Source organism: Passer domesticus, chromosome 27, assembly GCF_036417665.1.
Source record: "Passer domesticus isolate bPasDom1 chromosome 27, bPasDom1.hap1, whole genome shotgun sequence".
Taxonomy (NCBI): Eukaryota; Metazoa; Chordata; class Aves; order Passeriformes; family Passeridae; genus Passer; species Passer domesticus.
The window spans coordinates 2,456,776-2,483,992 of NC_087500.1; the positions used below are offsets into that span (position 1 = coordinate 2,456,776).

Below are 27,217 nucleotides of genomic sequence, written 5' to 3' on the forward strand. Positions count from 1 at the left end.
CTGAGTTACTGAGTACTCTGCCTCCTGATAAATGAATCTTGTCTTTACAAGCAGGCAGAGCATGGTGAAAGGAAGTGAAGGAGAATTGGATTTCCTGACTCAAACCCCTTGTCTGGAGAGTGGAGTGAAGTGATAACAGGCTCAGGGAGTTCTGATTCCCTCTCTGCCTCCTCAGTTTTTACAGGTGGACGGGAGTTAAGTGTGCAGGGAGGGTTTGGTTTTGCTGCATTAAACTCACAAGGGCTGAGGACTGTGACATCATGTTTGAGGTCCACCTTTTCCTCAGGGCTGAAAAACTCTAATTAATTCTCTACACCTTCCCCAACAGCGTTAATTTGCAACTCTAAAGCTCTTTGGCTTTGGACAAGTTTGTTTAACTGGTTTTTCAGGTTTTGGGCTAGCTTCTTCTGGGCATTCCATTCTCAATCTGCCCTGAAGTGGGCTATTGTTTCAGCCCCTAAGGATATTTGCAACTCAATCAGATCTTTCTGTTGCTGCTCCACAACACATTTCTCTTTGAGTTCAGCCTCTAGGGGAATGGATACCAGGCCTTTTCCCTTGCTGGAGTTTCCCCCATCTTTTGCCAAAGTTCCAGTTTTCTCTGCTACTAACTGCAAATTTTGCCAATTTTCCTTAGCCCACATTCCTCTTTATGAAGTTGGACAATGTTTATAAGCTTTTAGCAATTCTATCAGTGGATGTGAGAAACAAGGTTCACTCTTTCAAATTTTTTAAAGTTTAGTAAGGGAGAAAAGGGACAGTACCTAGTGCTGAGGTGCTTGGCAAACTGCCAGGAGCAGGCCATTAGCTTAAAACAATTTTCTTACATACTCTTTCATTACATTGGTTAAATGCATATTCATGGGGATTGTACATATTCAAACATTCATGTGGGTTTACATGTTCCGGGAATTTTTTTGCTTGGCTCAACTTTTGACTCGTCTTCATGCCATCCTGTAGATGAAATTCATATATTTCATTTCTTCTCAAAGCTCTGTTCCATTGTTTGGACAGTATTAAATCTCTCCTTGCATTTTTCTCTTGGTATTTATTCTCATGGTTCTTTTCACTGTTATCATTCAGATAAGGTACTCCACAAGTACATTGAATCAACATAGCTCTTAACATAAATAAAGGCATTTAACATTAACACATAGTCTGTTTTAATACTTTGCAAAGGACTAAGCTATATATAAGCTACATACTGCATACAAAAACTGACAGATTATACTATATTAAAGTAGTTAAGAGCAGTTACAAATCGTGGTATATTGAGATCTTTGTGATTAATAATAATTTGCAAAAGCCAATATATAAATGCAAAAGCCAGCAATTACATAGTTATTTGTAACAGTGGAGAACAGGTCAGATCAGGTTTTTACCCAGTATTCTATGATCGTTTTGCTGGAGATTATTGGTTTTGAGCAAAAATTAATTTCTCCTTTTTTTGCAAAGAGCAGTTCTCTCTGTATAAAATACCTCTTCATCACCTCACCTGCTCACTGTGTTTTCCAGGGATTGGTAGCCTCTGAAGGGCTGGGATAAAAGTCGAGGCAATGGGGTGCATGGAGTAGGATATCGCCTCACCAGGGCAGAGCCCAAGCTGCCCCTTCCTCCACGTAAAATCACATGAAATACTTCCAGTCTCTCACTTATGGGGCTGGGAACGTCCTGATCTAGATAAAAGCACCTGTGATTCTGGTACCTGGGTGGACTTAGATTTTCTGTATGATCCATTCTAACCCAAACCATTCTATGACATCATGATCTGTGGGCTGTCTCTGGCAGACAATTTGTTCACCAAGTCCATCATCCTTTACCTGATACTCTTGGGCACTGGTTTGGTCAAAAGGGAAGATGATGCCCAGATAATATCCATCCATAAATGGAAGAAATGTGAACCTTTAGTCAAGCATTAAGTCATTTGCACGAACTCAACCAAAAGTCATTTACCACTGCATACCCTGAGTATGGCTGATACGAATCCCAACTTGTGAATTTTCTCAGCCCTGCATTATCTGTTATTAGCTTTGCCAGCCTGTGCTGAGGGAGTGCATCTTATCTGCCTGTGCTTCTGTTTGCATGCCATGGAGCCTCAACCAGGTAAGCAAGAGGCGGAGAAGGAAGAGATGAGGCTGTGGGCTGGTCCCAGGAATTGTTTTTCCCTTCCCCATTCCTGCCATCCTTTGGAGGGAGTCTCTCAGCCTTTGGCTGCTGAGAAGCTATGCATGACTTTGTCAGCTTCAAGGGAAAAGGCACAAAGGAAAATCTACAGGGAATCTCACCATTTTCTTTCTCCTGCTATTTTCCCTGAGCAGACTGAAAGAGTTGTTACAGAATGAAGGAGGACTCAGAGGCCCATACTTGGATGCAAAAAAGCTTTATTGAGTATAGAGGAAAAAAATACTCAGAGTGGCTCAGAGAGGGCACCAGGAGCAGCCACTAAGATGCCGTGGGGGTGTCCCTCTGCTTGGCCTGCAGAAGGAGGGGAGGGCAACAGCTCTCCACTAGACTGGCTTAAGGAGATATGGAGAGCAAATGAAAGAGCAAAAGGAGAGAGGAGAATGGGACAATGGCTTGACATTCTAATTAGAATGTCCCAAAGCTCTATCTCCTGACCAGGACAGGTGCTGAGGTCATGGAGGTTCTTGCCCAAGGATGCTGCCAGCAGATTTAGCAGGGACGGCATCTGCTGCCACCAAAGCGGTTGGTGATGCAGGAGAGGTCAAAGCCCCCAGAGTTGATGGGCACTCCCTGAGAGCTGAGGATGCTGCCAACAGCAGCAGAGGTGGAGGATCCCACGGCGGTGTTCTGTGGGAAGGAGCTGAGGATGGGCCCGGGCAGGGTCACCACCACAGGTGAGGGCTCGATGACCACGTGGGAGTCCTGGCACTGCCTGACACAGCACTCATTGCAGCTGTTGGCCAGTGGGGTGGGGCCACAGGGCTGGTAGCAAGGGTTGCAGGGCTGGCAGGACATGGTTCGGGGTCACAGGTGCACCTAGGATGGAAGGCAGGGAGAAGCAGAATGTGAGGACACATGAGAAGCAGCAGTGCACCCAAACCCCCTGCAGCCAAGGCACCTCCTGGCCCACATTGCACTGCCCAGCTCAAGTCCAGGAGACACCGCAGCCAAGTCCCAGCCTCTCTCTGTCTGCACAAGACCTTCTCTCCCCTGCCCTCTCCCAGCACAAGCAACTCCCAGCCCTGAGCTCCAACAGCCCCTCTCAGCTGAGAGCCCCAGCCCAGGCAAGAGCTGCTCTTGAAGCAAGGAAGAGAAGAGGTTTCCCACTCACCTGATTCCTGAGGAGGAGAAGGTGAGAGAAGTGGATGAGAGAGCAGAGACTTGGGCTGCCTTTTATAGCAGTCCCGGCCTGCCTCAGGCCCACAGGCACCTTAGTGGAAGTCATAATTTTCTGACCAGCTCATTTCAAATGCAAACTATCCCAGCTAATAATGGGGCTGTGTCCTGTTTTCCTGCACTGCTCCCTTTTCATTTCCTAGTGCATTCCACGTGCTTTCTTTTATGCAAACTTCTGTAAGTGTCAAGATGAGAGGTTCAAGAACTTTAGGGCAGAAAGACATTAGCACAGGCACAATGCTCAGATCAAGGGCTGGCAGCATCCCCTGTGGGCAGGTGATGTGAGCCTGTTTCATGCCTGTAGATTTGTTTATGGCAAAATTGTCAGGAAAGGGGCACCACTTTTGTGCTTCTCACCTTCATGCACAAGGTCTCCATTGTTTGGGCACATGACAGAGCTTTAGGTTGCTATTTCCTTCTTCTACTTTTCTCTTTCTTTTGCTTTCTTTATCTCCCCCAGCCAGTCTAGTGAGGCCATGTTGCCCTCCCTCCTTCCACAGGAGAGGCTGATGGACAACCTGCAGGATCTCCACTGCATCTTAGTGTCTGCCCGTCATATTCCATGTGGGAACTGTTCCAGTCTGCTCAGGAAAAAAGATAGAGGAAGAAGAGGGTGGGAGTACCTGCAGTGGATTTTACTTTGTGCCTTTTCCCTTGGAGCTGATGAAGACATCCCCTGCTACTCTACAGCCAATGGCAATTAGACCACCAATCCAAAATGTACTGGTAGTGAGGGTAGAAAAAAACAGTGCCTGGGAACAGCCCACAGCTTCATCTCTTCCTTTTCTTCTGTTCTGTTGCCTGGTGTACATGGCCAGCACACAGCGACAGATATGGAGGCAGCGACCTCATACCTTCTTTAATGGATGGCTAAAGGGCCCAGCTGCTGTTGTTATATTCAGTTCTCAGATATTTCACAAGTTGGAATTGGTATCAAGCATGCTTAAGCTATGCAAGTGCTGTGGTTTGACACTGGCCCAACACCACGCACTCAGAAAAGTCACTCGCTCACCCTCCCCTGCTACAGCTGGGCAGTGGAGAGGGGAAAAAAATATAACAAAGGATTTATGAGTGAGATAAGAACCAGGAGAAAACACCTCAAGGGCAAAACAGGCTCAACTTAAAGTTGCAAAGTGACTTTATTACTACCAGAATCAGAGGAGGATAATGAAAAGCAAAATAATCCCTTTAAACACCCTTTCCCCCCACCCAGCCCCTCTCTCCTTCCCACCAACAGTGCAGGGAGACAGGGCATGGGGGTTTTTGGGTGAGTTCATCACCGAGATTTTCTTCTGCTGCTCCTGGAGAGGAGTCCAGAGAGACAGTTTTCCACTAACTTCTCTGGCATGGGTCCACTCTCACAAGCAACAGTCCCACTGCACCAGCTGCAATGGGAGTCCCTCCCATGGGCAGACAGTCCTCCCAAAACTGCTGCAACATGGGTCTATCTTTTCAAGGGGTGCACTTTCCAGGGACAGACTGCTCCAGCCTGGAAGCAGGACCCCCTCTCTCTTCGAGGCCTCCCACTGGATCACAGCGTCCTCCAGGCATCCAGCAAGGGCACCTTCTCCACGAGCTGTGGGTGGATCTCTGCATTCCCTGTGGATCCCCATGGGCTGTGGGTGGATCTCTGCATTCCCTGTGGATCCCCATGGGCTGTGGGTGGATCTCTGCATTCACCAGGGATCCCCATGGGCTGTGGGTGGATCTCTGCATTCCCTGTGGATCCTTGTGGGGTGTGGGTGGATCTCTGCATGCCCCATGCATCCATGGGCTGTGGGTTGATCTCTCCATCCCCTGTGGATCCCCACAGGCTGTGAGTGGATCTCTGCATCCCCTGTGGATCCCCATGGCTGCAAGGTCACAGCTGCTTCACCACGGTCATCACCACAGCCTGCAGAGGAATCTTGGCTCTGGTACCTGCAGCACCTCCTGCCCCTCCTTCTCCACTGACCTTGGTGTTGCCATGTTGTTTCCCTCACATGTTCTCAACTCCTCCTCTTCCCTACGAGGAGAAAAGCTGTGTGATTTTGTTTTGATTTTCTTCTTAAATATGTCATCAGAGGCATTACCGACCTCTCTCATTGGCCCAGTCTTGGCCAGCAGCATGTTGATCTTCAGAGCTGTTAGTGATTGGCTCTTCCTATGTCCAGAAAACAAGGCTTCATCTGCTCCTAGTGAGACCCAAGCACTGGCCTCAGTTGCCAGCACTCAAATCATCTCCAGGTCCTCCTCACTCTGTGTGACCCCTCCACTGTCACCCTTTGTGCCTGACCCATGAGCCAGTTGCTCACCCATCACACAATGTATTTATCCAGCTGTGTCCTGGACATTTTATCCAGAAGGATCCTGTGAGAAGAGGTATCAAAAACTTCACAGAATTGCATAAAAGATTATATCAGTTGGCTACCATTCATCAGCTACGTGGTTACCCTGTTGTGAAAGGAAATTAAATTTGACAAGCAGGGCTTTCCTCTCATGAACTCACACTGGTTGAAAAAATGACTGCCTTGTTAACCATGTGTTTCTGAATACCTCCTAGAATTATCTTTGTGCCAATTTGACCAGGGATTTTACTACAAGCCTAGACTAGCACACGTGTGCTCACACATGTCTTCATGGAACAAACAAAGAACTGTACATTCAAATAAGGTCAGGAAACCTCATTAGCTGAGAACTCTGTTGTGGAGATGCAGTATGTGCCTTCACAGCGGAGTCCTTGGGCACGTGGGAAAGAATACAAGAGCGGTGCCCAATTTCTGACAACTTTGCCACCACCAAGACCACAGGAATGACAGAGGTAAACACCACCTGCCCACAGGGGATGCCAATAACAATTAATCTGAGACTTCTGCCTGTGCTGACGTCTTTCTGCCTTGGAAATCCTTGATGCTGTCATTTTCACACTTACAGAAATAGATCTTCATATAGGAAAGCACGCGGAATTAGCCAGGAAATGAAAAGGCAGCAGTGCAGGAAAACAGGACACAGCCCCATTATTAGCTGGGATAGTGCACATTTGACATGAGCTGGTCAGAAAATTATGACTTCCACTAAGGTGCTTCTGGGCCTAAGGCAGTGCAAGACGGCTATAAAAGGCAGCCCAAGTCTCTGCTCTCTCATCCACTTCTCTCACCTCCTCCTCCTCAGGAATCAGGTGAGTGCAGAGCCTCTTCTCTTCCTTGCTTCAAGAGCAGCTCTTGCCTGGCTGGAGGTCTCAGCTGAGAGGAGCTGTTGGAGCTGAGGGCTGGGAGCTGGTTGTGCTGGGAGAGGGCAGGGGAGAGAAGGTCTTGTGCAGAGAGAGAGAGGCTGGGACTGGGCTGAGGTATCTCCTGGACTTTGAGCTGGGCAGTGCAATGTGGGCCAGGAGGTGCCTTGGCTGCAGGGTGTTTGGGTGCACTGCTGCTTCTCATGTGTCCTCACATTCTGCTTCTCCCTGCCTTCCATCCTAGGTGCACCTGTGACCCCGAGCCATGTCCTGCCAGCCTTGCAACCCTTGCTGCCAGCCCTGTGGCCCCACCCCACTGGCCAACAGCTGCAATGAGTGCTGTGTCAGGCAGTGCCAGGACTCCCACGTGGCCATCCAGCCCCCGGCCGTGGTGGTGACCCTGCCTGGGCCCATCCTCAGCTCCTTCCCACAGAACACCGCCGTGGGATCCTCCACCTCTGCTGCTGTTGGCAGCATCCTCAGCTCTCAGGGAGTGCCCATCAACTCTGGGGGCTTTGACCTCTCCTGCATCACCAGCCGCTATGGTGGCAGCAGATGCCACCCCTGCTAAAGCTGCCTAAAGTCTTTATGCAGGAACTTCCAAGACCTCAGCAGCTGGCTCTGGGCTGGAGATAGAGCTTTAAGACATGGTATTTAGTGTCTGAGCCATTGTTCCCTTCTACTTTTTTTTTTCTTTCCTTTGCTCTCAATGTTTCCCCAGGCCAGCCTAGGGGGACCTGTTGCCTTCCCTCCCTCTTTTGGGCAGGCAGATGGACACCCTGCACAAGCTTCACTGCATCTTTGTGGCTGCTCCTGGTGCTTTCTGTGAGCCACCTCTGTTTCTACCTTACATTCATTAAAGTTGTTTTGCATCCAAGCCTTGGCCTCTAAGTTGTCCTTCTTTCTGTGGCAAGTCCTCCAGTCTGCTGAGGGTGAACGGTGGAGGGGCAGAGCATGGGAGTCCCTGTAATGGATTTTCCTTTCTGCCTTTTCCATTGGAGTTGATGAAGAACATCCCTGGCTACTCCACAGCCAATGGCAAACAGCGAAAAGATGGCTCCAAAGGGTGGCAGGAATGGGGAAGGGAAACAGCAATGTCTGGGACCAGCCCGTAGCCTCATCTCTTCCTTCTCCTCCCCTGCATTACCCAGTCTAAGGTCCATGAGCAGCACATGTGGTCAAAGGCAGATGAGACAGGTACCTCATAGAGTCCTTTAGCACCAGGCAGGACCCAGCTGCTGTCCAGACATGCAGGGCTGAGGTGATGCAGAAGATGGGATCAGTATCTGCCAATCAAGTTACACAGGCTGTGGGGTCCCACCCTTAAGCTGTAGAAAACACTCAAAGTTCATAAATGCTCACAGTTAAAAGGAAGAGCAGAAGTCAGAGAGTCCGCATTAAAAAAAAAAAGTTTTATTAATAAATTACACACTTAGTGTGAATCTTGATGTGTTATAGTAATCCCAGACCTACAATATAAGGACATGGCAGTGGGATTTGGATTAAGCAGCTTGGTGAAAGAGAAGTGAGAAATTAAAGAGGGGGAGATGAATTAATGAGAGAAAGACAGAAAGAAATATAGGGAAAGAAAGAGATAAAGAGAGAGAACCAGAGAGAAAAAAAATGTCCTGGATCAATACAGTGGATGAGCTGTCAGTCTTGGCTTCAGCATCCATCAACCTGCGCTAGTCCAGTCCATTGGATGTCCAAGGTCCTGAGGCCAGTGCCCAGACCTTTTCATGAATAGGTTTGTCTGCCCCAAATATAGGTTTCTTGCTTTCTATGCAAATGAGTGCTCATACAGTCTGTTCATTCCAACTTTTTTGGAAATGGGTCACAAGCTTCAGGGGTCTTTGGTGACCTTGATCCCCCCTACAGTCCACGTGCACATTGTGACCTCATTCGCCTCCTTGTATTGTCCCATGTTTTGCTTCTCTTCAGGAACTACAGCAAGGTTAGTTATTCCAGGAAGGTGCTGTCCTACCTCTGTATGGCCCCTTCTCCAGCCACATCCTGTTTTTTCTCACAGCATCTTCAGAAACTCCTGAAGGCACAGCTGGGCTCAAAATAACAGCTCAGGCACACAGTGTCCCCATGGAGCTTGTTTGGTTCCTCCCATGCTCTTCCTGCCCAGAGTTCATGGCACAGACACCATCTGTGTCCATCTCACTGAGCACTGGTGCAGGAGCACAGAAGAAAAGGGACTCTTATATGTCTCAAACCCACAGGTTGATGGCTGTGCAGCCACCTGATGGTTCTTACTAAGAAGTTGTGAGAACAAATGGGATGTGGGTGGAGAGGGGTCCATGTGGAGGACAGTACTTTTCTGAGACAAATGGCCTTGTTCTGCCTGGATACTCCATCAGCTGAATCAATGCTCGAGCCAGGACTGGTGACCTGTCTTCCTTTCTTTCTCTGATTTAATGTCTCTCTCTTGCTTCTCTTTCACTCTACCCTATACTGACAATTTAAAATACTTTGTTTAAAAGACAGGTGTCTGCCAAGGAAGGCAGGAACCTTCATGGAATGGAAATATTACACCCTTCCCTCCAAATTATTATAACTTTGAAATTACGGGGCTGTCAGATAAAGATCTAGGAAAAGGAACTGCAGCTCTTTACTAGAATATATATAACAAGGCAAAGAAACAACAACAGCAGCAGCAAAGAGAAGCAGCCAGCCGGTCCCAGCCTCTCCCGGCCGCAGGCGCTTTCCCCTGTGGTGCAGTTCCGGGCACAGCCAGCAGGGGCGCTGCTGGCTCCCGGTCGGGCAGGTGGGTGCGATGATTCCCCCGCTCCAGCAGGGGGCGCTGTGGCGCGAGCTCGTCTCCCTCATGACGCGATGGCGGCTCAGGCGGTGGAGGAGAGGGGAGGTGGCTGCATCTGCAAAACTACGGGGAGCAGCCGGTCTCAGTGCCACTATGGGTGCTGAAATGTGCTGCAGCAGGAACCTTGGAGTGGCAAGCTGGAACAACACAGGTGAGCAGGCTTGTGGAGGCAAACAAAGTGTTGCAAAAAACCCTGAAGCCGTGGCAGGAGCAGCAAGGGTCCAGGCAGAGATGGGGTGTTGAATTAAAATGTAGCAGAAACCACCAGAGCAGGAGCAGAAAACAGCGGAACTGGGCAGTCCCAAAAGGAGAGAGAAGGTGGAGGGACCAGGTTTTGAGTTTTCCCCTGGCTCTCAGGTCTCTCATGTGATGTCCTGGGGCTGGCAGTGGCAGCCAGGCTCCTGCAAACAGCCAGGAAATGCTCCCTCCAGAGGGAGGGACCACACTGGGGTCCCAGGCTTCCCCCAAGGCACCCAAGCAGATGGTGAGGGTCCCTCCCAGTGAGATCGGGTGTAGGAAATGTCCCAGTTCAACAGCTGCTCTTGCAAGCAGAAGCTGACACATGGTAAGGAGAAGCAGTGAGGGACAAAACTCTGCAGTGGCATCAAATTCTCCCCACAGCAGCAGTCCAGCACAAAGACCACAACTGTCTCCCCTCCGATCCCCCAAGAGAGAAGGCAAGAGAGGGCTGAGCTCAGTCCCTGACCCCCAGCCAAGTCCCACAATGTCTCTGCACTTCCCAAGAGAAAACCTCCCTAGCCACCAAGCTCACTCCCCAGCTAAGAGACTGTAGCCAACTGCGCGTCTTTTCTCTCCCAAGTATCATTGTTTCCATGTCTTAGGCAACAAATAAGAGAAAAATTCCCTTGTAGAAAGAAAAAAAAAAAAAAAAAGGCAAAATCCTAACCTCCAACAACAGTGCGCTACCCTGTTTTTACAGTAGAAGATAATTTACACCAATTTCCATGCCAAGCGTGTTATTTATAATAAAGATATTTTTACTACTCAACTGCATTTAAAGAGACAGAACAGACATACTCTGAGTGGAAAAAGGTACTTTTGTCATTACTCCAAACTGTTATACACCTTGAGCAATTAAGTGGTAACCTGTCTAGGCCAGCTCTGCTGAGACTTGTCCTGTTTTATCTTTCCAGGAACATTACTGGGAATTGTGCCAGCACTTCCCACTGAAGACTGAGTTACTTATCAAAGAACTGCTTATCATTTTTGTAGGAGCAATCATGGCCAGCAGGAATCAAATTTGGTTAACACATCAACAAGCTCAACCCACAGGTTGAAACCCTGGCTTCTTTTGTTTATGTTAATCAATATGGTAACCATATGCATTCTGCTCTACACCCACTTCTCTCCTGTGGGTGCAATTTACTAGGGCAGCAATTACAAAGGCAGGTGGCATTCAAAAGGTAACCTGGAATAATACAAAAGGGAATTCCACTCCTAGCAACTAGATAACAGTAGCAACTATTAATTTTCCTTTATGACCCCACTAATCGTAAGACACAGTTTTCATTGTAACAGCACGTGGTGCTTCAGTATATACCATATACCACATCATTGTGTCAGGATTAAATCCCAATGGAGATGCACTCTAGCCCCTAGAGCACAGAGGATGGGCCTGATGGAGTGGATATGTTTGTGTGAGAATCCCTTGTGATTTTGTATTTGTAGACAACATTATTGTACATACAAGTACCCTAATATTTATGCTTGTAACTTTGTTGACATTATGGGATGTGATTTCACTTATTTAGCTCCTCTTATATCTTACCAAGTGTTATGATTTAATTATGCATTGACTTAAGAGCAGAAGCCTATTCCTACTGAATGAACTTCACTTGGATGTGAAAAATGCTATTGAAGGAAGCTGGAGAAAATGGACAGAAAATTTTGATTACCATTCATTCTGATGTAGAAAAATCCACAGGGTCATGAAGCAACAAAAAAAAGACAGGGAACATCATTGCTGGGACATTATATTTGGATAGTCACCAAGAGCAACTGAAGTTCTTAATGAAATGTTGCACCCTGTGACTGTCCTTCTGATGTTAACCTTTTTGCCTTTTATTTTCATAATGAGATTGTATATTAAAATGTATTATAAAGAAATTAACCCCAAATTCAGAGATTGCTTATATAGCTTTCCCCCTTTCTCTATCTCTTTCTCTACTTCTCCTTTTTCAGTCCAAGTCCATATGGATGTTTGAGCCACAGGGGGTGCAGGAGCCCAGATGATCAAGTGTGTCAAAGACCAATAACAGATAGCAGTATAACAGGGACCCAGTCGAGGACTGTTGGTAAGAAGACACTGTGAGAAACAGGCTGTCGCTGGAGAAGGGGCCATACAGAGGTAGGCAGCCCATTTTTCCAACAAACATCCTTGTTCTTTCTCCTAGAGACAAGCACAACACAGTACAGTGCAAACACAGAAATGAGGTCACAAAGTGAGCATGGACTGTCAATCAAAGGTTGCCCCAGCAGCAGTGGGCACTGGTTTGATCAAAGGCCTCATCCAGAAAGAACTCAATGGACAAATTACATACATCCATGCACGCGAGAAAATTACAGATTTGTAATAAAGCCATAAGACATTTGCACAAATTCAGCTGAAAGTCTCTTACCGCTGCATTAGCCTGAGTATGGCTGATAACAAACTTGTGAATTACCTCAGTCCTGCATGTCTGGGATACCAGCTGAGTCCTGCCTGTGCTGAGGGAGTATATCTCATCTACCCATGCTCCTGCGTGCAGGGCATAGACTGTAGACCAGGTAATGGAGGGCAGGAGTGAGGTTACAGGTTGTGCCCACGCATTGCTGTTTCCCTACAAAACTTTTGAAAACTTTGGAGCCATGGTCTTCCAGATGACCTTTGGCTGTTGAGTAGCCAGGTATGACTTTGTCAGCTTCAAGGGAGTTGAACCCTCTTCTTCCTACACCATTTTCCCTAAGCAATATGGAAAGTTTGACAGAAAATGAAGGATGACTCAGAGGCCAATGCTTGGATGCAAAAGTACTTTATTAAGTCTAAAGAAAAGGACATGGCTCACAGAGAGCACCAGGAGCAGCCACTAAGATGCAGTGGAGCTCCTGCAGGGTGTCCATCTGCCTGCCCAAAAGAGGAAGAGAGACAAACAGGTCGCCTGGGCTGGCATGGAGACACATGAACAGCACAGAAAAAAGATGGAATAGTAGGAGAAAGAAATCATCCTAAAGCTGTAAACAGAATGTCCAGAAGCTCTACCTCCTGCTCAGAACCATGTTCCACTCAGAATCATGTTCTGAGGTCTTGGAGGTTCTTGCCTGAGGATGCTGCCAGCAGATTTAGCAGGGATGGCATCTGCTGCCACCAAAGCAGCTGGTGATGCAGGAGAGGTCAAGGCCCCCAGAGCTGATGGGCACTCCCTGAGAGCTGAGAATGCTGCCAACAGCAGCAGAGGTGGAGGATCCCACAGCGGTGTTCTGTGGGAAGGAGCTGAGGATGGCGCCGGGCAGGGTCACCAGCACAGCAGGTGGCTGAATGGCAACGTGGGAGCTCTGGCACTGCCTGACACAGCACTCATTGCAGCTGCTGGCCAGCGGGCAGGGGCCGCAGGGCTGGCAGCAAGGGTCGCAGGGCTTGCAGCAGGACATGGCTGGGGCTCACAGGTGCACCTGGCACAGAGGGCAGGGAAAAGCACAAAGTGAGGACACATGCGAAGCAGCAGTGTACCCAAATACCCTGCAGCCAAGGCACCTCCTGGCCCACATTGCACTGCACAGCTCAAAGCCCAGGAACCACCTCAGCCAAGTCCCAGCCTCTCTCTCTCTGCACAAGACCTTCTCTCCCCTGCCCTCTCCCAGCACAAGCAGCTCCCAGCCCTTTACTCCGACAGCCCCTCTCAGCTGAGACCTCCAGCCAGGCAAGAGCTGCTCTTGAGGAAGCAGCAGAAGAGGCTTTGCACTCACCTGATTCCTGAAGAGGAGGAGGTGAGAGAAGTGGATGAGAGAGCAGAGACTTGGGCTGCCTTTTATAGCAGTCCTGGCCTGCCTCAGGCCCAGAGGCACTTTAGTGGATGTCATAATTTTCTGACCAGTTCATGTCAAATACCCCAGCTAATGGTAGCGGCTGTGTCCCAGTTTCCTGCACTGTGGCCTTCTCATTTCCTGGTTTCTGCCACATGCTTTCCTATATGAAAGGTCATTTCTCAAAGTGCCAGGATGACAGCATCAAGGATTTCAGGGCAGAAAGACATCAGTGGACAAAGAAGGTTTAGATTAAGGGCCAGTAGCATCCAGGTGATTTGTACCTGTGGCATTCCTCTGGACTCTTCTGGTGGCCAGAAATCAACCTTGATCTCATGGTTCTTGTACACATACCCAAAGTCTGCATGTGACATGAGACAGTTTTCCTTTTGCTTCCTTCATTACTCTGTGATCAACACTCAGTGTTATACTCAGGTGGGCTTCTGCTGGGAGGGTTTGACCCTAGTGCTGTACTAGGAGTACTCAGAAAAATTGTGTTCTCTCCTCTTCCCAGTGACATGTGATAAAACCTCCACCTCTGATCTACTTTTTAGAGAGAAGTGGATTTATTTTGTCTGGAAAAAAGGAGGCCAAAGGAAAGTTTATCACTCTAACGCTACCTGGAAGGAGGCTGTAGCGAGCTGGGTGTCAGTCTCTGCTCCTGAGTAACAAGTGATAAGACAGGAGGAATTGGCCTCAAGATGCACCAGGGGAGGTTTAGATTGTATATCAGGGAAAAATTCAGTATCAAGCATTGGAACACACTGTTGAGGGAGGTGGTTGAGTCACCACTCCTGGAGGTGATTTCAAAGAAGTGTACATGTGGCACATGGGAACATGGGTTAGTGGTAGAGTGGACAGTGTTAAATTTATGGTTGGACTTGATGATCTTGAAGGTGTTTTCATGATTCTGTGACTGTGCAGCTATCAGGAGTCTTGGGCATTTGAATTAGACAATTAAGAATGAGACAATCAAAAGGTCAGTGCAATCAGGAATTACCACACATACAATGAACCTTTTCTTCTCCACGTATCTGCTAACCCTAGAGAATGGTCCTGCATTGAGCGGTCAGTACCTGCAGACCTTACTGCAATGTTTTTTTCTCATCATGTTTCCTTTGTGAAGATCTGCCACTCCTCCACTGCTGCATCAATGCTGATGGAGACTTTCCTTGTCACCAGGAAAACCATTGCTTCCTGCAAGCCCTGGTCAAATGTAGATTGGGTTTGTGGTCATCTTTATCCAGGTGGTTCTGCTGACTGGCCTACCTGCACCCAGGAAAGTCATTGCTTAATCCAAGTCCCCTGATGTAGCCTCTGCTGATCCTGATCCAGCAGCTGCTCCCACCCCATTGTGTGTGTCAAAGAAAAGAAAAGAGTTGGAGAACCTGTGCTATGAGGAAAGACAGGAGTGTAGCCTTTTCTCCCTGGAGAACAGGACTCTTGGGGAGGACCTTATCACAGTATTTTAGTAGCTCAATAGGATCTACCAAGAGCTCAATAGGATCTACCAAGAGCACTGAGAGTTTCAACACAAGGACCAACAAGGAGGAGCTGTCCATGAGGGTCACACACTGAGTGAAGAGGAACTGGAGATGATCTGAATGCTGGCAACTGAGACCAGTGCTTGGGTATCAGCAGGAACAGATGAAGCCTTGGTTTCTGGACATAGCAAAATGTGCACAGGGGTCAGTAAGATGGAGAAAGATCACATCTCTGCCCTGAATTGATGGCAGGTGCATGTGAAGAACCTCACAGGCCTCAAGGGACACTGTACCTAAGTTGTTATTCTGAGCCCAGTAGTGCCTTGAAGAGTTACTTTTCTGCATGCAGGATACCATGGATATCTGGGGGATGACATGGATTGGAGCATTACTCAAGGCTGAAGGCAAAGGAACTTTTGTATTCTATCCCCTCTACTGCCACTCTTTGAACTTGTGATTTCATTGGTGGCTTCTGTTTGCACAGCAGTCAAGGATGTCTTAATTAGTTCCAAGGGAAAGAACACAGAGGAAAATCCACTGCAGGGACTCCCAAACCCTGCCTTTTTAAACTTTGTACATGAGCAGATTAGAAGAGTTGCCACAGAACAAAGGAGAACTTGGAGGCCAAGGCATGAGAACACAACAACTTTAATGAGTTTATGAAAGAAAGGAGACCACCAGGGGCAGTCACTAAGATGCAGTGGAGCTCCGGCATGGTGTCCATCTGCCTGCCATGCAAAGGGAGAGAGGGCGAAATATCCCCACTTAGACTGGCCTGGGGAGACACAGAGAACAAGTGCTAAGAAAGTACAGAGGGTAGGAAGCTCTGTCATGTCCCCTCACGTGGCAGTCCTTAGGTGACTGGGCAAGAAGCACAACAGAGATGCCCATTTCCTGACAACCTGGAAAAAACCAAACCACTCAGAAATCACCCAAGTGAACATCACCTGCCCACAAGAAATGCCAACAAACCTTGATCTGAGACTTCTACCACAGAAATCCTTGAGCCTCTCATCCCAGCAATTACAGAATGAGATCTTCACATAGGAAAGCACGTGGCAGAAAACAGGAAATGAAAAGGCAGCGGTGCAGAAAACCAGGACACTGCCCCTACCATTAACTGGCATGGTCCACATTTTTACATGAACTGGTCAGAAAATTATGACTTCCACTAAGGCCTGAGGCAGGCAGGGACTGCTATAAAAGGCAGCCCAAATCTGTGCTCTCTCATCCACTTCTCTCACCTCCTTCTCCTCCTCAGGAATCAGGTGAGTGCAGAGCCTCTTCTCCTCCTCCTCCGGCTGCTGCTTCAAGAGCAGCTCTTGCCTGGCTCGAGGTCACAGCTGGGAGGGGCTGTCGGAGCCAAGGCCTGGGTGCTGCTTGTGCTGGGAGAGGGCAGGGGAGAGAAGGTCTTGTGCAGACAGAGAGAGGCTGGGACTGGGCTGAGAACACTCCTGGGCATTGAGCTGGGCCAGGAGGTGCCTTGGCTGCAGGGTGTTTGGGTGCACTGCTGCTTCTCATGTGTCCTCACATTCTGCTTCTCCCTGCCCTCTGTGCCAGGTGCACCTGTGAGCCCCAGCCATGTCCTGCTGCAAGCCCTGCGACCCATGCTGCCAGCCCTGCGGCCCCTGCCCACTGGCCAGCAGCTGCAATGAGTGCTGTGTCAGGCAGTGCCAGAGCTCCCACGTTGCCATTCAGCCACCTGCTGTGCTGGTGACCCTGCCTGGGCCCATCCTCAGCTCCTTCCCACAGAACACCGCCGTGGGATCCTCCACCTCTGCTGCTGTTGGCAGCATCCTCAGCTCTCAGGGAGTGCCCATCAGCTCTGGGGGCCTTGATCTCTCCTGCATCACCAGCTGCTCTGGAGGCAGCAGATGCCGTCCCTGCTAAATCTGCTGGCAAAGTCTTTAGGAAAGAACTTTCATGACCTCAGAACCTGGCTCTGGGCAGGAGATAAAGATTTGGAACATTGTCTTTACGGCATCAAGCCATTGTTCCACATTTCCACCTTTTTTTCCTCTTTTCTTTACTGTCCGTGTCTCCTGAGGCCAGTCTAATGGGCACACGTGACCCTCCCTCCCTCTTTTGGGCAAGCAGATGCACACTCTGCAGGAGCTCTGCTTCATCTTAGTGGCTGCATCTGATGCTCTCTGTGAGCCACCTCCTTTTCTTCTTTAGACTCAATAAAAGTACTTTTGCATCCAAGCCTGGACCTCTAAGTCGTTCTTTGTTCTCTAGAAAATTTTCCAGTCCACTCAGGGAAAATAGGTGGAGGAAGCAGAGAGTGCGATTCCCTACAGTGGATCTTTCTTCCTGCCCTTTTCCTTGGAGCTGATGAAGTCTCCTCAGGCTATTCAGCAGTCTAAAAGCCATCAGGGAGAAATCAGGCAACAGTTGTGAAGGGAAACAAGAATTCCTGGGTCCAGGCCACAGCTTCATCTCTTCCTTCTCCTCCACTCCCTTACCTAGTCTAGAGAGGCAGCCACTGGAGCCTGGGCTACCTCTGGAGAAATTCTGACACCACACCAGGAGCGGGGTACAACTGAGGTTTGGATTTTACCCGCAAGTGAACCTGAAGAGCTGCTTGCTCTATAGTGAATACTGTCACAGCCACAGCTGGGATTGGGAAAAGGAGAAGGAGACTCTCTTGAGTCTTGAGGTTTTAACAGGGAAGAGCTTCTTCCAAGGGAAAAGATCAGGAACAAAAGAGCCTCTGGCAGTGCTGTGCTTGAGTTTTATATAGTAACAAATCAGGGGGTGGATACAAATGAACAACCAATGGAGAGATATTGAGGAGGAGTGAGGAGATTACATAAAAAGATCAGAACCAATCAGGGTAGGTGGGAGGACAGGATAAGCCACATGGGCCAATGGGGCTTCAAAGTTCAGGGGAATTCCAAAGGGTTGTCGCAGTCTGGGATTGGCCCAAGGTAAGAGTGGCAGGCAAAGTTCAGGAATAAGGGGCTGGGTTGCCTTGATAGGCAAGGAAAGAACTGGAACAAGGGACTGGTGTGAGGGACATCTTTGAGGGAAGGTAAAACACTGGGGAAAACCAACTTGGGAACAACACGGAGGTACAACAGAACAAACCACTTAACAAGGAATTAATGAAATAAATTTGAACTGCAACAATCTAGGGTCTGTGGGTCCTACACAAGACGACAAGCAGCTGAGATGCACCCTCTCAGTACAGGCAGGCAAAGCTCTCCAGACATGCAAGGCTGAGGTAATTCACAAGTTAAGATTGCTGCCACATATTCAGGTCATATAAGTCATATATTTAAGTCATATATTCAGGATATAGTCTGGTGAATGACTTTTGGTTGAGTTTGTGCAAAGGACTTATGACTTCAGCAGTGAATCACATTTCTCCCATGTATGGATGGATATACCTGTTTGTCAATGTCTTCCTGACTGAAGCTGTGAATTATGTCTTAAATTATGGTCAAATTATGGGAAATATTAGTTAATGTATCGGTGTGTGCCTGTTTTGTCTAGATGATGTTACTACTTGAAAATTTAAAAATAGTGAGAGAGATGAAAACTGTCTTCTCTCCTGATCATCTTGGACCCCTTGTTTCATTTTTCCTCCTCTAATCCTCCATCGCTTCTGCCCATTCCTCCTGATTTGTCTCAGCCTAGTCTTTCAAAGATGTATATGAAGAAAAAGTACTGCAGAATCTCTTTCTCTCTTTGTGGTAAACATTTTCTTACTTTTCAACCCAAACTAGCAGGACCTTTGATAGTTCATGCAAGGACAAAAAAGCTCTCTCATCCAACTCATTCTTAGGGTGTCCCAATCTCTCCTCTAGCTGGCATGTGTTGTGCAGCATGCCCTGACTACCCACTCCTCCTGGCATGTTTGCAGTGCCAGGGCTTGCCTTTTTTCTCTCCTTTAACCTTGGAGACTTCCAAAGGGACTAGAAACAGAGAGCAGGATTAAACATCTCACAGGTCCCTCATCCTGTTGGAGGTGTTCTGGAGACTGCCCAGAAGGACCAGGCACTACAGGCTGTTCCCTGGAGACTAAGGGCAGCATGATATTAGGCATGGAAGATCTGGTTTTCTTTGGGGTATCCCTATGGGAGGTAAATGGCATTATTTTGCTTTGGAATACATGCTGACCTGAGGTCTCAAACCTCCTGCCCAAACACCCCCCTTACTGCTCCTGTAAATGTGGCTGTAGCACAGAACAAGAAACAAAAAGGGAGCCTCTTCTGCTGCTGCTTTGCATCCCCTTGTTTCATGTCTTGGAGCTTTTCCCTGCAGAATCCCTGACCCATGTTTTCTTCCATCTTTTTCAAGCATCATTGGGCAGATCATTGTCACCCAGCAATGACAACTGGGAGAAGGAGGAGAGTCCATTTGCCAGGACACCAAGCTGTGTCCATGCAGAGCCCGAGTGCTCTGAGCCCATGCTCTGCATAGAACCAAGGACTGGCGGGAACCAATCAGAGACTCACCTGAGCCTCCTTGCCTGTTCCTATGAAAAAGGTCAGGGTTTTTTTTTGTTTGTTTTCATTTTTAATAAAAAGTCTTCATTTATTTCCCTGAACTTTTCTCAAAACTCCACCACTCACTGCAGCTGTAGGCCAGTGGGGTGGGGCTGCAAGGCTGGCAGCAAGGGGTGCAAGGCTGGCACTGCTGTATGCAGAACATATAATGGGGCATGAGGGGTACTTGGAAAGAGGGCGGGGAGGAAGAAAAATATAAAGATACACGAGGAGCACCACAGCAGGAGTGAGTCAAAGAACATGTTTGGCCAGGAGGTAGGGACTCTGCAGAAATGTATGAGGGCTCATTGGCCTCATCCTGCCAGGCTCCAAAAGAGCTACCAGCTCCTATGCAGTCACTGCCAGGCCCTGAGTTATTTTCTGTCAGACTCATCTTGAATGCAAAATATCACATTTGAAATTCAAAACATACCATTTAATGCTATGGGCTGTGGCTTGGCTTCCTGAATGGCTGTGTTTTTATTTTGTGCTGTATTTTTTATTTCAGGCACATTCCCCAGTGAACACTTTTTTTTTTTTTTTTTTTTTTTTTTCCCTGGTGGCAAGATGAGAGGTCCAAGCAATTCTGGATCAAAACACATCAGCTTGGGCAGAGAACTCATGTGACATGCTGGACAAGTGTAGTAAAAGCAAATTATGTCAATCTGGATCACTGCCTTGGGGGTCTTTGGTGGCCCTCTTGGCAAGGAATGACTCAATTCTTAGATTTTATGCTGGCGAACAATGAACCAAAACAAATTCTGCTCCTCCTTCTCCTCCAGAAAGAAGTGTGTGGAGCCCATGTCTGGGGCCTTGTTCCTCTCCAGAATGCTCCAGCCCAGTCACCATGATCTCCACATGTCCACAGCAGAGGCCACAATTCAATATTTCACAGAGTCACAGAGAATGCTGAATTGGACAGGACCCACAGGCATCATCCAATCCAACTCATAGTCCTGTACAGGACACTGCCAAAAGTCACTCCATGTGCCTGAGAATGTTATTTAAACTTTTGTCAGGCTTGGTGCTGTGCCCACTGCCCTGGGGAGCCTAGTCCAGTACCTGACCACCCTCTGGACAAAGAATGTTTTTTCTAATATATAACATAAACTTCTTCTGACATATGTTGAGCCTGTTCTTTCTAGTCCTGTCACCACAGAGTGGAGATCAGTGCCTTCTCCTCTTCCCCTCACAAGGAAGTTGTAGATTGAAATGTGGTCTGACCTCAATCTCCTCCTTCCCAGGCTGAACAGACCAAGTGACCTCAGATGCTCCTCATAAAGCTTCCCTTCAAGGCCCTTCCCAGTCCTTGCGGCCTCCTTTGGACGCTGTCAAATAAATTAACATCTCCTTTTAAACTGATGCCCACGACTGCATCCAGAACTCAGGGTGAAGCCACCCCAGTGCTGACAGTGCCCAGCTGGCAATGTTGGGCCTGATGCCCCTAGGACACTATTGGCCTTCCTGGCTGCCAGGGCACTGCTGACTCATATCCAGCTTGCCATCAACCAGGACCCCCAGGTCGCTTTCCATGACACTGCTTTCCAGGCTCTTATTCCCCAGTCTGTCTGTACATCCAGGGTTGCCCCATCCCAAGTGCAGAACCTGGCACTTGTCCTTGTTGAACTTCATGTGGTCGGTGAATGCCCAGCCCTCTAATTTGTCCAGGTCTCTCTGCAGGGTGTCCCTGCCTTTGAGGGAGTTGACAGCTCCTCCCAGTTTTGTATCATCCATGAACTGCTTTTCCCTTCTAGTCCTGCATTCCAGTCATTTATGTCGATGATGAAGAGCACAGGGCCGAGGATGAAGCACTGCAGAACCCCAGCAGTGACAGATCACCAGTCTGATGTCACCCCAGGCCTGATGTGTGAGCCAGTTGCTCACCCATCACATGATGTCTTTTTCCAGCTGTGGGCCTGACATTTTGTCCAGAAGGCTCCTGCAGGAGACAGTGTCAAAAGCTTCACTGAAGTCCAAAAAGATTATATCAACTACCTTCCCTTGATTAAGCAGGTGGGTTGCCATGTCATAAAAGGAAATCAGATCTGACACAGCAAGACTTCCCTCTCATGAAGCTGTGCTGGCTGTGACTTTGCATGTTCTTATCTCATGTGCACTTGTGTGCAGCTATGACTGTGTGAATATACATAGGTGAAAAAAAAAATTGTGCATGATTCCTTTCTGACGTGCTTAAGTCTGTGTGGGTGTGGTGTGTGTCCCTCCTCATGAGGGATTGCTCTGCTTACCAGACATTCTCCACTTCTCTACCAATAAGCTCCACAGAGCACCCAGAGTCTGAAAGAACTTCAGTGTAGCTGAACGAATCTGGCAAAGAATTACCTTCACCTCAGGCACTGAAATGCAGTGTTCTCTATTTTCAATCCTCCTTTTCCTACTGCTTCAAAGCTCACATTCTGCTGATGATGATTCCTGGTCCAAATTAGGATGATTTCATACCAGTGTGGATCCTTAGTTTAATTCACTGTAAACAATATTGGGAATGCCTAAACATGGCTTGCAGTCCTCATTCCCCGCTTCTCCAGCCCAGGACACTGCTCTTCCAAGATCTAGGGATTTCAAAAGGACGAGGCTTGCTTTATGGGCATCAGAAGGCTAAGAAGTCCTGCCAGCTTCATCCAGGCTATGCTCAAGTGAGTCTGCTTGCACTGCGGTGTCAGTGCTGTGTGCTCTGAGACACATCTCTGCCTCGTGTTCAAGCCAATGCCAAATGTACCAGTGCAGTTCATCAGCCTAGTGCAGTGCCAGGCAGAGGCTGAACCTTGGATTCAACATGTTCTGATCTAAAGGACCATGGCATAGGGAAAAGAAGGTGCTCAATAGGTATTTGTCCTCACTTTCTACCGAGTCATGAAGGGGAGAGGAAAATGGAGTAGAAACCATGGTCGAATGCAAAGGTTGTTGTCTGCATACCAACTCCCATTATTCTGCAAAGGAAATTATGTCCAAGACCCTCACATCAACAGCCCCAGTGCAGCTCTGACCATACTGACAGGAGCACCTTTCCTCTGGAAATCATGGGGCTGCTATTGCTTCAAGGTCTCCCAGCTTTCTGGGTATTGGTGGGCAAAGACACATCAAGACAAGGCTTGATGGTGTCTGGAAGCACAGCAACCAGGGGATGTCTTCCTCAGCTCCAAGAAATTGTACCTTTAATAGTTGCACCTCCATGATGCCCCAAAATTCCATTCTTCTGTGAATGGAGAAGGGTCTCCTTATGCCCTCACCCACTTCCATGACTAAGCAACACCTTTATCCTTTGGCATTCATAAGTGCAAGCAAAGGAAGGACCACACAGACACCAGACTTGAATGCAGCAGAACTTTAATGAAATGAAAGAAGGAAACAAAGCCACTGAAAGCAGAGGTCAGCAGCACAGGCAGCACCAAGGGCAACAGAGAGTCTGTGCTCCTTGGCTCTGGACTAGTTCCTGCATAATATTGGTCTACCTGTCCCACAAAGGGGAGAAATCAAATGGTCCCTATCAAGCTGGCCTTTGAGGAACGTAGAAGCACATGGGAACCAACGCAAACAATGAAAAGGGAGAGAAAGGCAAGTTCGGTCAGCTATTGTGCAAACAGCACTCAAAACCTAGATCCTCTACCCATCACCGCATTCGGAGTTCCTCGAGATGTCTCGATGGGGCTTTCTCAGCAGCTTTAGCAGGGACGAGATCTGCTGCCACCATAGCGCCTGGTGATGCAGGAGATGTCAAAGCCCCCAGAGTTGATGGGCACTCCTTCACAGCTGAGGATGTTCCCAACAGCAGCCGAGGTGGAGGATCCCACCACGGTGTTCTGTGGGAAGGAGCTGAGGATGGGCCCAGGCAAGGTCACCACCACAGCAGGTGGCTCAATAACAACAGTGGAGTTCTGGCACTGCCTGACACAGGGCTCGTTGCAGCTGTTGGCCAGTGGAGTGGGGCCACAGGGCTGGCAGGGACGGCACTGGGTGTTGCAGGACATGTCTTGAAGCTGTAGATGCACCTGGTAGAGAGAGCAGAGAGGAAACAGAGCACAAAACTGGGTGGGTGTGTGGTGGGGAGCAGCCTGGTTACCCCATCACAAAAGAGCCAAGGCCATCATGAGTGGGAAGCTGGAGACTGGGCCAGGAGCCCTACAAAGAGCAGCCTGACTCAGGAAGTTCTCTGCCAGGGTATAAAGCAAAAGGAACCACCGTCACCAGCCACTCTCTATGCCAGCCTCCTCCCCACTTTCCTCTCTCATGACCAGATGCTCCAATCCCCAAATATGAGAAAGCCAACATTATTTGAAATGTCCACCAAGAGGAGATCTCACTTTGGCAGAGAAAGAGAAGGGGCTTCAGACTCACCTGGTTCCCAAGCAGAAGGAAGCAAGAGAAGTGGATGAGAGAGCAGAGACTTGGGCTGCCTTTTATACCTGCCCTTCACTGCCGCAGGACCAGGGGCAGACTTTGCAGAGGTAACAATTTCCCAGCAAGCTCATCTTGAATGCAAACCAGCACACCTAATGATATGGGCTGTGCTTTTATTTCCTGCATTGCTGCCTTTTCATTTCCAGGTTTGTTCCAGCCCGTTCCCCAATGAAGGCTTCTTCTGATCCCTGGGATTAAAGGCCCCAGGATTTCTAAGGCAGGAATGCAGCAGTGCAGGCAGAAGACTCAGTTTATATACTGCACAGGCCCAGACCAGGAAAGTGATGATATCCTGATCACTCTTCTGGGATTGTTTGAAGTGTTGCTTTCAGGAAGAAGCTGCAGCACTCATAGAATCATAGAATCATATAATCATATAATGGCTTGGTCTGGATGGAACTCCTTCATAAAGAGAAGCAGTGACACTCACTAGATGAGGTTGTTCCAAGTCGCATCCAAGCTGGCCTTGAACACTTCCAGGGATGTGGCAGCATCAACTTCTATATGAAGTTCCATTGCCTCACCACCCTTGGAGTAAGGAATTTGTTCCTAACATCAAATATACATCTTTCCTCTTCTAGTTTAAACCAATCCACTTTGTCCTATCAGTATCTGCCTGTGTAAAAAGTCGGCATACATATTTTTGTAAGCGCCCTTCACATACTGACTGGCCTCAATGAGGTGTCCTCAAAGCTTTCTCTTCTCCATGTGGAACAACCCCAACTCTCTCAGCCTATCTTCATATCAGAGTTGCTCCAGCCCTCTGAGCATCTTTGTGGTTTCCTTTGGACCTGCTCTAAGAGGTTCATGTCTTTCTCTTGCTGAAGACTCCATGTCTGGACCCATGTGGGGTCTCACAAGATCAGATTAGATGAGGAGAATCACTGCCCTCAACCTGCCAGTCAGGCCTTTTATGATGCAGCCCAGGATGGCTTTCTGGCTGCAAGTGCAAACTGTTGGCTCATGTCCAGGTTTTCATCCACCAGAACTCCCAATTCCTTCTTCACAGGTCTACTCTCAATCAGAGAGATGAACTGGGAGTTCATCTCCCAGTCTGTCCTCATGTCTGGGATTTCCTAATGCAGGTGCTGCACACTGCACTTGAACTTCTTAAACTTCATCAGGTTCTCATGGGCCCACTTCTCAAGTTTCTCCAGGTCTCCTTGGATGGCAATCTCTTTCTGTAGTGTCATCTTCACAGCTCAGCTTTGTGTCATCTACAAACATGCCAAGGGAACACTCTATCTAATATCCCTGTGATTGAAAAAGATACTAAAAAAGCACCAGTTCCAAGACAGAGCCTTGAGGCATGCCCCTCTTCTCCTACCTCCATGTGGTCTGTGGCCATCCAGCCATTTTCATATTCACAATAGCACGCCCTTCAAATCCATGTGTATTGGGTTTGCATGGCCTGGTTTTGGTAGCAGGAGGGCTACAGGGGTGGCTTCTATGAGAAGCTGCTGGAAGCTTCCTCAGTATCCAGCAGAGCCAAAACCAGCTGGCTCCAAGACAGACCCAACACTGGCCAAGGCTGAGCCATGAGAAATGGAAGTGATGCCTCAGGAATAACACATTAAAGAAGGAAAAAAAAATCATTGCACAGGTGTAGTTGTGGCCAGAGAAAAGCAGAGTGAGAATATGTGAGAGAAGTAGCTCTGCAGACATCAGTGGAGAAGGAGAAGAAGGAGAAGAAGGAGAAGAAGGAGAAGAAGGAGAAGAAGGAGAAGAAGGAGAAGAAGGAGCTGTTCAGGCTCCAGAGCTGAGATTCCTCTGCAGCCCTGTTGAAGACCATGGTGATGCTGCTGTGCCCCTGCAGCCCACAGAGGGCATGGGGGTGCAGAGATGCACCTGCAGCCCCTGGAGGAGCCAACACCAGAGCAGGTGAATGCTTAAGAGGAGGCTATGACCCTGAGGGAAGGCTGTGCTGGAGCAGAGTTCTGGCAGGGATCTATGAAGACAGGAACCCATGCTGGAGCAGGTTTGCTGGCATGACTTGGGACCCTGTGAGGGTTCCTGAAGGACTGACCCCATGGAAGAGTGACCCACATTGTAGCAGTTCTTGGGGAACCATAGCCTGGGGGATTTGGTTCCTAGCCTCCTTCTCATTTTAGATAAGTTTATAGAGAACTTCCCCCCTGGGAGGGACCCCACCCTAGAGGAGGGGAAGGAATCCCACTCCTCTCCTTGAGCACCAGCAGGAACAACCTGTGATGAAATGACCATGAGCCCTGTTCCTGTCTCCCTGCTCTGATGGGGGGGAGGAGGTAAAGCTGGGAAGAAGGGGGAGGTAGAGGGAAGATGTTTGGGTTTTTTGGGTGTTTTTAATAAGGCTTGTTTTATTTCTCATTATCCTTCTCTGATTTTATTGGTAATAAATTCAATTAATATGCCTTAGTTGAGTCAGTTTTGCCTGTGACAGTATTTGATGAGAGGTCTCTTCCAGTCCTGATCTCAACTCATGAAGCATTGTTATATTTTCTCTCCCCTGTCCACTTGTAGAGGAGAGTGATAGAGTGGCTTTGGTGGGTGCCTGGCAACCAGCAGGGTCAACCCACTATACCATCTTTCCAATTTGGAGATAAGGATTTTGTGTGGGCTGTGTTGAAGGCCTGACAGAAGTTTAGGTAGATGACCCTGGCCAGTCTTCCCTTGCTGACTGTTTCAGTCACTCCATCCTTGAAGGCCACCAGATTCGTCAGACACGGCTTACCCTAAGAGCAGCCTTGCTGTCTGTTTTGGATCATCTCCTTGTCTGAATATGACTTAGAGTTCCTTTCATGAGGACCTGTTCCATGATCTCCCCAGGCAGAGAGGTGAGGTTTACTAGTCTGTGATTCCCTGGGTCCTTTGTATTGCCTCTTTAAAAATCCAGTCTGCTTCTGGATACCCAAGGATTCCTGTGCACGAGGATGGGCCATGTCCTTCCCTATCACTCCCTCCTCGGCTCACCCTGATGGTTATTTGTTGTTGTCTCCCCATGTGTGTGCATTGGGCTACAGGCTCTGACCCCATCCTACCTAACTCTGCCCTCAGGAAAAACTTCTGGCTTGTTTTGACTTGTCCGCTCTCTGAGCAGTCTGTGAGTACATAAACAATGCTGTGAGCTTGCCTGGGGCCTTGCCCTTCCCTGCTGCGGCTGTCTCCTGGTGTCCTCAGCAGAGTTCACAGCAGGGTGTGTTCCTACATGTGTTCATGTCTTTGGTGCTCTTGTGTGCAACCAGATTAACGTGAATGTAGCACAGGTGCATATGTGACAGGTGCATATGAACACATGTCCTTTTGTGTCTCTCCTCACCAATAGATTGTTTTGCTCATGGAAGGGATGCTCTCCACAGCTCCATTCACAAGCTCTGCAAAGCAGCAGGAGCTCAAGTGCAGCTGAAAGGTAATGGCATCAGCCTCCTGGAAACTT

At 48.4% G+C, this 27,217-nt stretch overlaps 1 protein-coding gene, 1 long non-coding RNA gene and 2 pseudogenes across 4 annotated transcripts; 2 read left to right on the forward strand and 2 right to left on the reverse strand.

Annotated features, from left to right (window-relative positions):
* Positions 1-2,673: 2,673 nt before the first annotated feature.
* Positions 2,674-3,428, reverse strand: LOC135286787 (feather keratin Cos1-1/Cos1-3/Cos2-1-like; annotated as a pseudogene).
* Positions 3,429-6,384: 2,956 nt separating this feature from the next.
* LOC135286886 (feather keratin Cos1-2-like) lies at positions 6,385-7,139 on the forward strand (annotated as a pseudogene).
* Positions 7,140-9,415: 2,276 nt separating this feature from the next.
* Positions 9,416-19,943, forward strand: LOC135286683 (uncharacterized). Of its 3 annotated transcripts, XR_010350792.1 has the most exons (5): positions 9,416-9,546; positions 10,550-10,688; positions 11,598-11,763; positions 19,205-19,393; positions 19,901-19,943. It is a non-coding gene; the product is annotated as an uncharacterized LOC135286683 (long non-coding RNA). The 3 variants fall into 3 exon arrangements; XR_010350793.1 differs by lacking the exons at positions 19,205-19,393; positions 19,901-19,943 and adding an exon at positions 11,810-12,252 and having other exon boundaries at positions 11,598-11,710; XR_010350794.1 differs by lacking the exons at positions 9,416-9,546; positions 10,550-10,688; positions 11,598-11,763 and adding exons at positions 17,483-17,933; positions 18,037-18,125.
* A 3,126-nt stretch (positions 19,944-23,069) lies between these two features.
* LOC135286540 (feather keratin Cos1-1/Cos1-3/Cos2-1-like) lies at positions 23,070-23,375 on the reverse strand. The gene has a single exon (XM_064399627.1). The coding sequence runs from the start codon at positions 23,373-23,375 to the stop codon at positions 23,070-23,072; it is 306 nt and encodes a 101-aa protein (XP_064255697.1).
* Between the last annotated feature and the right edge of the window lie 3,842 nt (positions 23,376-27,217).

Excerpts from the sequence above, each read along its gene's own strand:
- LOC135286540 (XM_064399627.1), bottom strand. The coding sequence starts at position 23,375 with ATGTCCTGCAACACCCAGTGCCGTCCCTGCCAGCCCTGTGGCCCCACT.